General features: G+C 41.7%; 1 protein-coding gene across 1 annotated transcript in view; it reads left to right on the forward strand.

Moving 5' to 3' along the window:
• si:dkey-112m2.1 (transmembrane protein 132D) overlaps positions 1–13,615 on the forward strand; it is a 168,899-nt gene that overhangs the window by 123,552 nt on the left and 31,732 nt on the right. The window contains exon 4 of the mRNA XM_058414819.1: positions 7,456–7,642. Within this exon, the coding sequence (XP_058270802.1) occupies positions 7,456–7,642 (187 nt within the window). The remainder of the gene's footprint in view (positions 1–7,455; positions 7,643–13,615) is intronic.

Genomic DNA, 13,615 nt, shown 5'->3' on the forward strand with positions numbered 1-13,615 from the left:
CAATATACCGTTTACCGTTTATTGGCGAATACTCACTTATTCACACACTCATCAATAATACTTCATATTGCTCCTAATGGGTGCAACGGAAAAGCATTTATGAACTAATGAGCATAGCTGACCATGCTGTCTGGGTGGGAGGGATGTTATAGTCTCTCATGGCTGTCAGTCAAAGTGACCGTTGCTTATCATGTGCATCTGTGAGCTCATGTATGTGGAAAAAGGTAAACCTCAGAGAGTCCTATGCTTCCTTGTGATGCAGCATGAGCAGATATGTATATATATATATCTGTATTTGCCTATATATATATATATAGCTGCCTATATATTTGACTGACTTTACTGGCCTTGGATGAAGCACATGTTAGCCATGTTCCACCTTCTGGTAAGTGTGGTGTGGTAGGGGAAAGCAGACTGGTGGTTGACGGAAATTGGGAGACGACCAAAAAAAATTCAGAAATGTTTCAGAAAGTGCAGGAGTTCATTTTAATGCCAGAGACATTAACTCTATTTACATGATCACAATAGTACTAAGGGTAACACTGCTGCCTCACAGCTCTAGTGTCTGCTGGTTCATGCCAGTAGGCAGATTGGCTATGGTGAATTGTCTCATGTGTGAGTGATGTGTGTACATCGTGTCCTGCATTGAACTGGTGTCATATGTAGAGCGAATTCCTGCCTTACACCCAGGATAGAAAGATGTGTTTGAGGCAGTCTTACTTCGAATCCGTTGATAAATAAATAAAAAAAAACATTTTAGAACAGTAACAACTCTGTTTCTGGGAACACAACAGAACATCTCTACCTGCGTCAATCATTCGCAGCATTCACCTGAAGGCTGGATGACACATAGCACTAAAGAAACACACTACACTCTACACTCACTGGTTTTTCAAAGGATGCACTTGACGTATTGCCACCATTCTTACCCATTAACCTTCTCTCTGTGCCACGATACAAATATGTGAGCTCAGCCTCCATGAGCATGATGTTGGAGCTGTTGTAAACGCCAACAAGTGATAAGGTTATTTTTTGTTTGTTTTATTATTGGCAGCTTGTATTTTTGGCTATCCTGTGGGGTTCAGGTTATATGCTGTCTTCCTGTTGGAGTATTTAAAAAGAGTGCCGTAGCTGCGGTTATATTCTGATTTTAATGAAATAAATGTGCATACAACCAGATCTTCATGAGTTCTAAGACTGCAAAGCCCAATCATCTCAACTCACAGCCCAAAAAATTCTTTTACAGTGTGAGATTCTGTTTACAACTGCAAAATCAAAGCTATTGTACAGTGCAAAGTGGGTTTTAGAAAGCAGGTTGTGGGTCAGAGCCCCATGCAGGCTCAGTGATTGAGTTTCATGCTCTGCTGGTTGGAGGTCCTGAGTGCTGGCCTCTGAGAGAGAGAGAGAGAGAGAGAGAGAGAGAGAGAGAGAAAGAGAGATGGGGTGTATTGAGAGAGACCCCAAGAGATACAGAGAGAGACTGACTTTGATCAGTGATCAAAAAGAATAATTTGGGACAGCAAACCTTACATAAAAAAATGGCTGTTGTACAGAGCTCTGGGATTTTCCCCTGCCATTAAAATACACCCATACTCACCCACACACTCTCCCACACACTCACCCGCACACTCTCCCACACACTCTCCCACACACTCACCCGCACACTCTCTCGCACACTCTTCCACACACTCACCCGCACACTCTCTCGCACACTCTCCCACACACTCACCCGCACACTCATCCGCACACTCTCTTGCACACTCACCCGCACACTCACCCACACACTCTCTCGCACACTCTCCCACACACTCACCCGCACACTCTCTCGCACACTCACCCGCACACTCTCTCGCACACTCACCCACACACTCTCTCGCACACTCTCCCGCACACTCACCCACACACTCACCCGCACACTCTCCCACACACTGACCCGCACACTCTCCCACACACTCACCCGCACACTCTCCCACACACTCACCCGCACACTCTCCCGCACACACACCCGCACATTCTCCCGCACACTCACCCGCACACTCACCCATTCGCTCACCCACATGCTCTCTCACACACTCACCCATTCATTCACCCACATGCTGTCCCACACACTCACACACACACTCACCCATTCATTCACCCACATGCTGTCCCACACACTCACACACACACTCACCCATTCACTCACCCACATGCTCTCTCACACACTCACCCATTCATTCACCCACATGCTGTCCCACACACTCACACACACACTCACCCATTCACTCACCCACATGCTCTCTCACACACTCACCACACACTCACCCATTCATTCACCCACATGCTCTCCCACACACTCACCCACACACTCACACACTCACCCATTCACTCACCCACATGCTCTCTCACACACTCACCCACACACTCACACACACACACACACTCACCCACACACACACTCACACACACACACTCACCCATTCACTCACCCACATGCTCTCTCACACACTCACCCATTCATTCACCCACATGCTGTCCCACACACTCACCCATTCATTCACCCACATGCTGTCCCACACACTCACCCATTCATTCACGCACATGCTGTCCCACACACTCACCCATTCATTCACGCACATGCTGTCCCACACACTCACCCATTCATTCACCCACATGCTGTCCCACACACTCACCCATTCATTCACCCACATGCTGTCCCACACACTCACCCATTCACTCACACACACTCATCCATTCACTCACACACATGCTCTCTCACACACTCACCCACACACTCACCTATTCACTCACCCACCCACACCCACACCCACACACTCACCAACATGCTTTCCCACACACTCACCCATTCACGACCCCATTCACTCACCCACATGCTCTCCCACACACTCACCCACCCACACACTCACCCACATGCTCTCCCACACACTCACCCACACACTCACCCACCCACACCCACAGACTAACATGCTCTCCCACACACTCACACACACACACTCACTCACACACACTCACCAACATGCTTTCCCACACACTCACCCATTCACTCTCCCACACACTCACCCACACACTCACCCACACACTCACCCATTCACTCACCCACATGCTCTCCCACACACTCACCCACACACTCACTCACACACTTACCCACACACTCTCCCACACACACTCACCAACATGCTTTCCCACACACTCACACACCCAGCCACCTACACACTCTCCCACACACACACACACACTCACCGACATGCTTTGCCACACACCCACCCACCCACACACACACCCACATGCTCTCCCAGACACTCACATCCTCACCCAATAGGAAGAGAGGAAGCGAGAGGGAAAGTAAGAGAGGTAGGGAGACAGAGAGAGACACAGAGAGGCAGAGAGACACAGTGAAATAAAATTCCTGCACAGTTCAGTGTTTTAGCTGAAACTCCTTGGTTGTTACTCGTCTTCGCGCTGCTCTGTGTTTGATCTCTCTGAGCGCAGCGTCCCGACCCACAGCACCTTTGTAGTCAAATTGATTCCATTCTTTTCATGCGTCATTGTTGTCACAGCTAAAGCAGCTGAAAATCAGAATATCCACCCTCGAGCTCCCACGCGCTCGACACCTTTTTGTTCCTTTCCCTTCCTTTTTCTTTCTCTTCCTCCTTCTCCTTCTCTGTCACACCATTCCTGATTGAGTGAGAGGGGGGAAAAAGTGTGGAAATAGCACAGTGTCTGTGTTTCCGATTCCTCAGTGAGCTGCGTTTGTTAAAATATTGGAGGTTTGCTTTAAATATTAATGCCCCTCCCCCTGCCCTCCTGTCTCTGGGTTTCTTTATCGTCTGAGTTTTATGTGTTTCAGGCTGACAGTGCGCTCAGTGAATAAAGCTCTTTTAGTTTTTCTTCTCCACATATTTCAGAGTCACACAGCTGTATTCATCCCGCAGATAAAGGCTCGAGTAGCAGCTTTGACACAAGAGCCGAATCATTTCACCGACGTGCTCTTGAAGAAAAAGCCCATAATTTTTCAGCGCGCTGCAGTTTTCCATCACTGCCTCCTCTTGCACTTTTCAAAAGCTTTGTGTCACTAATCTGATGCCCGGCATTGCATTATACTGCAGAGTGGAAGCCTTCTCAGAAAAGGCCTGGAGTTAGTTTTCTTAGTTTATAGGCTTATCAAGCTTGCTGTATTTAAACTGCATCTCATTAAGCTTTGATTAGAAATGAAAGTTGTAAAATCTTAAATTGCCAAAAGCAACATGATCCAATTAGGAGCTAGTTAATTGAATTGACACGATGAGGAAATCACTGTAGAATGAAGGGTGGCACAGTGGCACAGCGGGTGGCGTTGTTGTCTCACAGCTCTAGGGTCTTGGCTTTAATTCTGAGCTCAGGTAACTGATGTGAGATCTCCCTGCACTTGTGTGGGATTCCTTTGGGTTCCTTCCAAAAACATGGAGCAATATAAATTGCCCCTAGGTGTGAATGTGTGTCCTGTCATGGACTGGTGTCTCATTTTGGGGTGTTTTCCTGCCACATGCCCAGTGTTTCCAGAAAGGTTCCAGATCTCTTACAACTATGATCAGTTACTGAGTGCGTGAGAGACTGGAATTAATCCAAACATGGCTTAATTAAAACAAAATGTCACTCCTAACAAGACACAGCATTCATTTCTGCAATTATAACAAGAACCTAGAGTACAAAAAGCCAGCGGGACCTGATTCCGACTTTCCTAAATGGTGATTTCCTAATTTCCATTTAGCCATAAATGGAGCGAAGTCGATTAAAGGTATGCAACATCTTTCGACACTCTTCTTAGTTCTGATTGGTGGATTACAGCCTGCAGCACTATGACACACTCTTCCAGGTTGTTGTATGTTTGTCTACATTGCTGTGTGTGTTACTGTTTTGAATAGTTTGCATAATTAAACCTTCATGTTTTTGTGTTCTGTGTGAAGTATTATAAGCCTCCTGTTTGTCCCGAGCTCTTCCCTTCCTGTCTTGCTGTCTTGGTCACCTACAAGTTTCCTGCTTTTGTGTTTTGCGCTGATGCAGTTTGCTCTGATTGTATATCACCTGACCGGGATCTAGCCTCTAGTTTGGATTTTTCGGCTCCTTTAATCAAATGCTGAACTGCATCTACATCCATCTCAACCTCTATTACATGACCGCATGTGTTGATTAATTTTCGATACCAGCAGCTCTGACAGTGGTGCAGCTGTAAATCTCAGGTTTATGTTAAAGCCTTCATTCAATACGTTATCGTTTGTAGCGTAACAGCTCATTCAGAGGGCCTGACATGGTGGAGCGAGCACATGAGTGGATTCTTGGCATGAGAAGGAAAAGTATTTTGACACTTTGTGGTGTCATGCTGCATTTTTTTCTTATCAACTAAGAGAAAGTGATTATAAATTGTAATTATAAAATATGAACAGCTGACTGTTTATGAGTCAATCCCTGTCACATGGAATGAAAGGAATAAACCTTTTGGAAATGCATTTAAAATCCAGTTTCTACTGACAGCCAGAATTATCGAGACATACATGCCTTATTGGTGTTAGCTATTTGTCTCATTTGTGTAGACTTTAAAATTAGCAATTTCGCTTTCGTGCTTCTCATGATAAAATGATTTCACATTTTTGTGAATGCAACAACCCCCCACCCCTAAAAGATTAAGTTAAATTGTCTTTATTTGTCACAAATACATTATGGCAGAGTGAAATTCTTTCCCATCCTTGGGGGTTGGGGTCAGAGCGCAGGGTCAGCCATGATGCAGCACCCCTAGAGCAGGGTGGGTTGGGGGCCTTGGTCAAAGGCCCAGCAGTGGCAGCTTGAACCCCGATCTTCTGGTCAACAACCCAGAGGCTTAACCACTTGAGCTACCACTCATCTTGATAAAGATTGATAACACCTTCAGCGTTTTGGACTAGTGATTAGTGGGATGTTGGGTTTGGATTAAGGATGCAGGATATCCCATCATGAGTCGAGCTGAGGAAAGAAACACAAACTATCAGACTTGAGGTCTGGTTCCATACTTGCTCTTCCTCGTGACATGAAATCACTCCATGTCTAATCAGCAGTTCAGCTGTGAAGACTCCAATGTGACTTCTTCCAATCATCGGTTTATTATTTATACCATGTTGCCAGGTGAGTATTTTCTCTACTTTTCTACACAAAATCAACATTTGCCTGAGACCCCCAGGTGAAGAGTCGCATTCTTACTACGCTATCTTTCATTACCTGTTTTTTTTTAAATAAAGATTTTCAAACTTTGCTTCAATTTTTTATTTCACTAGCAAATGACCCTGGATCCTTATTCCTTCTGTCATCATCATTTTTCAGGTCAGCAGTGTTCGGTTGAAAACTGACTCTTACTGTGTTAATGGAAAAGTGCTACATGGCTGACAGGTTTCTCCAAGGTTGTGTGTGTGTGTGAGTCTGTGTGTGCGTGTAGAACAGTACTGAAAATGGTGCTACAGGCAGGACTGTAGAAGTCTGATTAAACTTCAGCGATGCATAAAAAGAACACTTTGCGTGTGCTAGCACTTGTGAATTGCAATTCAATATTCCACATTTGCCCTTTGTTATTTCCTGAATATTCCGGATGTGGCTTTGTTTTAACAGAGCTATGGAAAAGAAATAAATAAAATAAAAGCACCCGGGCTGATCAAACCTCAGCCACGGCCAGTGGAATGAGTTTGCTTTTATTCATTGTCTTTGCAGCTTTGTTTGCATTGCAATCAGTGCAGAAAACGTTATGCTCGGCTTCAGAAAGCTTTTTTTTTTCAGAGAAAAGCGCAGAGGTGCTAGAACAAAAGTAAATTGCTTTTTTTTTTTCCACTGTTGCTACTTCAATGTGTTTTTTATGCAGCTGGAATAATGGGAGTGAATATTGCTCTTGACCTAAACAGAACACACACACACCCACACCCACACACACACACACACACACACACACACACAGTCGTATATATAAATATTCCCAAGTGATTTTCTGCAATGATGAAGTTCGGACTCAGATTAAAATCAGATTGCTTAAAATAAAAAGAAAAATCGGATGCATTTTTTCTGTATTTGAACAGGTTTATTACTGTTTATTCTCACTCTATCAGCGTGTGTAATCGCTTTCTGCATATCGTTTTATCTGCAAATAATGGGAGAAAATAAAATTGAAATTGTTTATATGTGGACTGGATTTATGTTTTTATTTTCATTTATTGAGGGCCTACAAAAGTGAAATAGTTTTGCCCAGAACTGTGAAATACAGGAAGCATTAATCACCATTTTACACCACAGTGTGCACCATGCTAAACTGCGTCCATTACTTGTTAGCCACATTAGCACCAGAGCAGACATTAAGAACCAGAAAAACGTTTCACACCAAACATTCATGGAAATTAATTTTATTTTTATTTTGCTTTAAAATGAAACCTTTTAACTCAGCCTACTTTCTGTTTGGCTCTGTGGCAGGATGGAGGCGGGGCTTCAGAAGGTCCTGCAGGTGGATTTGGAGGTGAATGGCCTGGTGGATCCTCTGGGCACTCGTTCAGTCACGTGGCAGGTGGAGTATCCCATGAGCCGCACCTTCTCCGAAGAAATCCCCACCCTCATCCGACTCGCGGCTCACGATCTGGGGGGCATTGTCCCACTCGCCATGGTGAGTTCAGCTTCTCTTATAGCCAAAGAGTTCAGACTAAATATGAGTGGGCGTGTCTTAGTACAACTTTATATTATACCGTCAGACCATTCACATCTGGACTTAACATGGGAAATTTGAAACATTCACAAACATTAATGGGAATACAAGGGAGGCGGTTCATGGTCTCAGATGTGAATCTGAGAACCTTAAAGTATACACTGTGAGACCTGACTCTATATAGATGATTAATAACAGGGTGAACGTCACCATCACAGAGTCAGTGTTGTCCGTGGTGCTCATATTCAGTTCTCTGTGGCTGAAAATGAACTCTTAACTGAAGAAGTACATTCTCACGACAATAACTTTACATCTTAACCACCTGCTTCATCTTGTTGAAGGACGAGCATGATTTAAAACTGTATAAAAGTGGAACATTATTGTTTATTCATGCACTTGGCTCATCGACCTTCACCTATGACACTGTACCAGAAAATGTGAATACTGAGAAGAGATAAATATCATGTACGCAAAAACCCCCACATTTATTCATTAACTCATTTATTACATTCATTCTTATACATAACTCTTTCACCCAAACATGAATAAATTATATTATCAGAAATTATATTTACAAAAGATTTTTTTTTTACATTGAAGTCTATTTTAAATTAAAATATATTTATATTAAAGCACTCTACCATTCAACACTGATCACATCTGACAAAACTTGTTTTATTATAAAAAAAAAAAAATATACCAAAAATATATTGTTAGCAGTTTGAAATCAGTAGTTTTTTAGCATTTTTTCTAGTTTGATGGAGAAAAATCATTTTCTACTTGTTTTTTTTTTCTGTTGTTGTTTCGCTTTTTTTTTTTTTTTCCTTGTTCTGAGGAACTTGGTATTTTTTTAGTGCCTCCATTTTTAGTGCATCAGAGGCTAAAAGATGTGAATCAGCTGAAACCACGGCCGCACTCTTCAGAGTACATTTTGATTATCTCTAATTTGGCTAATTGAGCAGAAAGTCCTCTTCATGATTGAGAAGGTAATTGACCTGAAGCCAAGAGTAATTTTATTAAAATAGACAGACTTTCGGATGCTAAATGTAATGAGATAATGATTACCTTATTCATGGCTTCTCTTTATAAGATATATACATGACACAATGCTTGCGTTTGTACGGAAGTCCAGTCAGGATGTTCAGTCGCTTATGTTTTATTCAGTTCTGTTGATCTTATTCTGAAATGATAAAAGACAATCAGGAAAGTTTGACAGTCGGGCAGCATCCAGACTAGTCTGAAGTACTAAAATATGATTAAAAGTTCAGAGAGCGTTAGTTGTTAAGATGTAAAAAAAATCAATGTATCTATGTAAGAGCACCTCTGGTTTATTCCTAAAATTAGTTAAGCACTGTTGTGTGTAAATGTGGCTGAATATAGGCGAGTTATAGTTGAAGGAGACAGCTAATCACTGCTTCCATTAAGATTAGCTTCGAATCATTGACAAATAAATTCTGATCCTTTTCTAAAAGGTCTACTACAGTGGAATCGTATTTTACCTCATGTTTGCTATCTAACCTAAAGTGGGGTCCAGAAGTCTGGGATCTTTTGTGAAAATCCTACAATTTTGCTTTCTTTTTTCAACAATTTTCATTATAAATGATATTACTCTGAGCTCCAGAGTGCTGCAACAGAAAAGCGCTTGCCCTGTCATCTGCAGGTCAGGAGTTCAAATCCAGATAATGTCTAGATAGACCAAAACTGGTCATGCTGTCAGAGAGAGAGGGGTGGCACTCTCCGTCCCCTATCAATCACAGTGACACTAGCCAATCGTGCCCTGAGGCGAGCTTGTGCTTCCTGCAAGTGTGGATGTTGTGTGGTGGGGCAGAGCTGCCTCAGAGATGGGAATTAGGTGTGAGAGATCAGGGATGGGTCTAAGGAGGCGCTGTAGGGGGGTGATTTTAAGGGAAAATATATTATTAACAATAATGAGTGAAAAGCAGAATCTCTGAAATATTTACAGGACTTAGTCTTAATATTTGCCACGTCCCCTTTCTGCTTAAATGACAGTGTGTACTCGAGCTGGCACGGACTCCACAAGTTGGTGCAAAAAACCTTATGATCCATTTTAGATCAAATTCATCAGAGTGTCTTCGGATCACACGCTTCACTCGAAGAAATTAGGCATGAGGAAAATCTGACCTTTTTTTTTTTTTTTTTACAAGGGAATTAACATCTCACATTTGCTTTTATTTAAATATCCATTATATTGTACTTTTAAATATTTGTAAATTTTCTGCTGTTTCATTCCAACAGATTTTTAATGTGGTCCCAGACCTTTGGGCCCCACATAAATGCTTGTTAGTGAAAATACATTTGTCCTGATGCTAATCCAAATAATACACATCAGGGTAATGATATAATACTTACTGTTTCATTGGTCGAAATGTAATTTCTGCTTGTGGGCACGGGATCCGTGGAGTAAAGTCCTTCAACTGAGAGAAAGCAATGTGCCCGTCCTCTGTGTCTCTGCTTGATTTATTCATGAGTCCATTGATAGGCTCAAATCACCCACCATGTCTCTCCATGACGAACAGCATCTGTTCCAGAGAGCCAGACGAGCCGGGGGACAAGTGCAGACGGAGATCACCTCAGTCTCCTGGTACAAAAAAAAAAGGGGGATGCGCTAATCGGATTTATGCCTCAGCATCGCTGGATTCGGGATTCTGTTTGCTCAGAAGGTGTTGGATTAATTTTCTGTAACAGCAGCGCTGACAGTAGTGCAGCTGCAAACCACAGCTTTTAATACATAGCTGTTTCTGTAGTAACTCATTCACAGCAGCTGCGCATGCAGAGTTGCATGTTGATATCTTTGGGTATGGTGAATTTTTTTATTTTTTTTATTTGCGGATTCTCCAGTTTCAGTTGTTTTTGTAAGTCAGAGGTAAAGCTGTAACTTTAGATTTTCTAAAATAGGAAAGACTTCAGGACAGGAGTTGATGCTTCGCAGTTTCTCGGGTACATGACAAGCTGCTTTTTTGTCTTATTAAGACAGAGAGGCTGCTGAGGTTATAACTTAAGTTCTAACTTGTTTTTCAGATGTTTTACTAATTAATGATTAAATGCATAATGCTGTGCGTTCAATAAAGAAAAAAACAATTGTTGGCAAAGTCTATTGATAAAATAGGAACAAACCTATTTGGGGATGTGCTGTTGAAAGAAAATAATCAGTTTAACAAAATCTCAACTTCATCTCACCAGCCTGTCGTTAATTACTTTACTATAACAACAAGCCTGCTTGTCTGTGTCCGATGTCCTCAGATTGCTGGCAGTCTGCTGATTAAGATGCAGCACTTCCTCTGTCTCTCACTCTCCACTAATGCATTTCAAACTGAAATCGTTCTGCAAGTGAAAATTGACCAACACGATGAAAGAAGCTTATCCAAAAACAGCCAACTCAGAATTTCATTACAAAATAAATCTTGGACAGTGTTGGAGATCAGCATGTAAGTTAGATAGATTAAGATTGATATGCATGTCGTTTGGGATGAACTGGTAGCTGTCACAAGATGGAGGCTGAGACAGATGCAAATGGTCTTATAAAGGGAGAGAGAAAGAGAGAGAGTGATTGTGTGTGTGCGTACGTGTGTGTGAGAGTTCTGGGAAGTGCTCTCCCAATGCATGATGGGAGTTGGAGGACCGAACAGGGTTACCGAACATTAGCCACATTATGTTTGCAGATGTAAACATGTCTCAGATAACGATTACTTTTAAAGACACTGATCGTGTTTAATTTTGTTTTCATTTACATTGACGTTTATTTATTTATTTCTATCAGGAAATCTATGTCCTGTTAAAGGTCTGTGTGGTTCAGCATCATGAAGCAGCCATGCTCTAAACAAGTTATTGACTTCTGATCATTATGGCTGCTTTATTTACTGCACTGGTGTAAGAGGGAAATAAATAGCCATGCAGAGCAGCAGATAAATTCTCTAGTGCTTTGTCATTTGTCAGCATGAGCAGAGGGTTGGTCTTGTTGTTTAAATTGTTTTATCTGACTTCTGAACGATTTTAAATGACTTGTATAAGCTTTGTTTAAACATCATGCTTTGTGAGCGCAGTGTTCATTAAAATAAGATAAGAACAGTTCAGGAAAATAAGATAAAAGATAAGAAATGATAATCCTTTATTCGTCCCACAGCAGGGAATTTTGCATAGTTACATCAGCAATGGGATAGCCACTAAAGAAAAAGATAAAGAAAAAGATAATATCAAGGCAAGGTGACTTTTATGTATATTAGATATATACACTATATTGCCAAAAGTTTTGGGACGTCTGCCTTTACATGCACATGAACTTTAATGGCATTCCATTCTTAATATGGAGTTGTCCCGCCCTTTGCGGCTATAACAGCTTCAACTCTTCTGGGAAGGCTTTCCACAAGGTTTAGGAATGTGTTTTTTTGGGAATTTTTGACCATTCCTCTTGAAGCGCATTTGTGAGGTCAGGCACTGATGTTAAACGAGAAGGCCTGGCTCACAGTCTCTGCTCTAATTCATCCCAAAGGTGTTCTATCAGGTTGAGGTCAGGACTCTGTGCAGGCCAGTCAAGTTCCTCCACACCAAACTCACTCATCCATGTCTTTATGGACCTTGCTTTGTGCACTGGTGTGCGGTCATGTTGGAACAGGAAGGGGGTCATCCCCAAACTGTTCCCACAAAGTTGGGAGCATAAATATTTCCAGAATGTCTTGGTATGCTGAAGCATTTAAAGTTCCTTTCACTGGAACTAAGGGGCCAAGCCCAACCCCTGAAAAACAACCCTACACCATAATCCCCCCTCCACCAAACTTTATACTTGGCACAATGCAGTCAGGCAAGTACCATTTTCCTGGCAACCACCAAACCCAGACTTGTCCATCGGATTGCCAGATAGAGAAGCGTGATTGGTCACTCCACAGAACATGTCTCCGCTGCTCTAGAGTCCAGTTGCAGCGTGCTTGACATCACATGCATCCGACTCTTTGTATTGCACTTGGTGATGTAAGGCTTGGATGCAGCTGCTCGGCCATGATAAACCCATTCCACGAAGCTCTCTACACACTGTTCTTGAGCTAATCTGAAGGCCACACAAAGTTTGGAGGTCTGTAGCTATTGACTCTGCAGAAAGTTGGCGACGTCTGTACACTGTGTGCCTCAGCATGCGCTGACCCTATTCTGTGATTTTGCGTGGCCTACCATTTTTGCTGTTGTTCCTAATTGCTTCCATTGTTATAACAGATGACCATAGAGTATTTCGTAGTGAGTAAATTTCATGAATGGTTTTCTGCATGCCTAGGTGCTTGATTTTCATGCTTCCACAGTTTCCAGAATTTTTCTAGCGTACACACAATTGAGACAGACAGGACAGCATTTCTGATATTGTCGAGACCACCACCTTAAAACAAGAACACTCGCAAATACCGATGAAGGAAGTAGTGTTTTATTCCTTTACTGTCTGCTGTAATAATCAAGAAGCAATTAAAAAATGAAATGAACTTAAATGATGATATATGAATGAGTGGAAAGCAAGTTTTGAAAAAATCGAACAGGAGTCTAATATATAGCTGCATAAATTGTGCTAGTTATAATGTTCACATTAATCACATTAAGCAGATTTGCTTAAATTTAACAATATGGCTTCTTCTCTCTTCATTCAGCAGCTTAAATATAAACTAGCACTTGAGCCATCACACCTTATTATTATTATTATTATTATTATTTTATTATAATTTTTTTTTTTAATCTCATGCTCCATTTGTAATGTGCACATAGAATAAAGGAAATTTTAATACATTTATAATTTATAAAATAAAATTTATAATTTATAAAATTCAGTGACATGTCTTATGAAGAAAATGTTTTAATGGTTTGAAGGTTAAGCTAACCAAGTGCTCATCTGCTATGCTCATAGCTAATTCCTTCAAGTTAATTCCTTCTATTATCCATTCAGTC

The sequence above is a fragment of the Hemibagrus wyckioides genome, linkage group LG18, assembly GCF_019097595.1.
Source record: "Hemibagrus wyckioides isolate EC202008001 linkage group LG18, SWU_Hwy_1.0, whole genome shotgun sequence".
NCBI classification, from domain to species: domain Eukaryota; kingdom Metazoa; phylum Chordata; class Actinopteri; order Siluriformes; family Bagridae; genus Hemibagrus; species Hemibagrus wyckioides.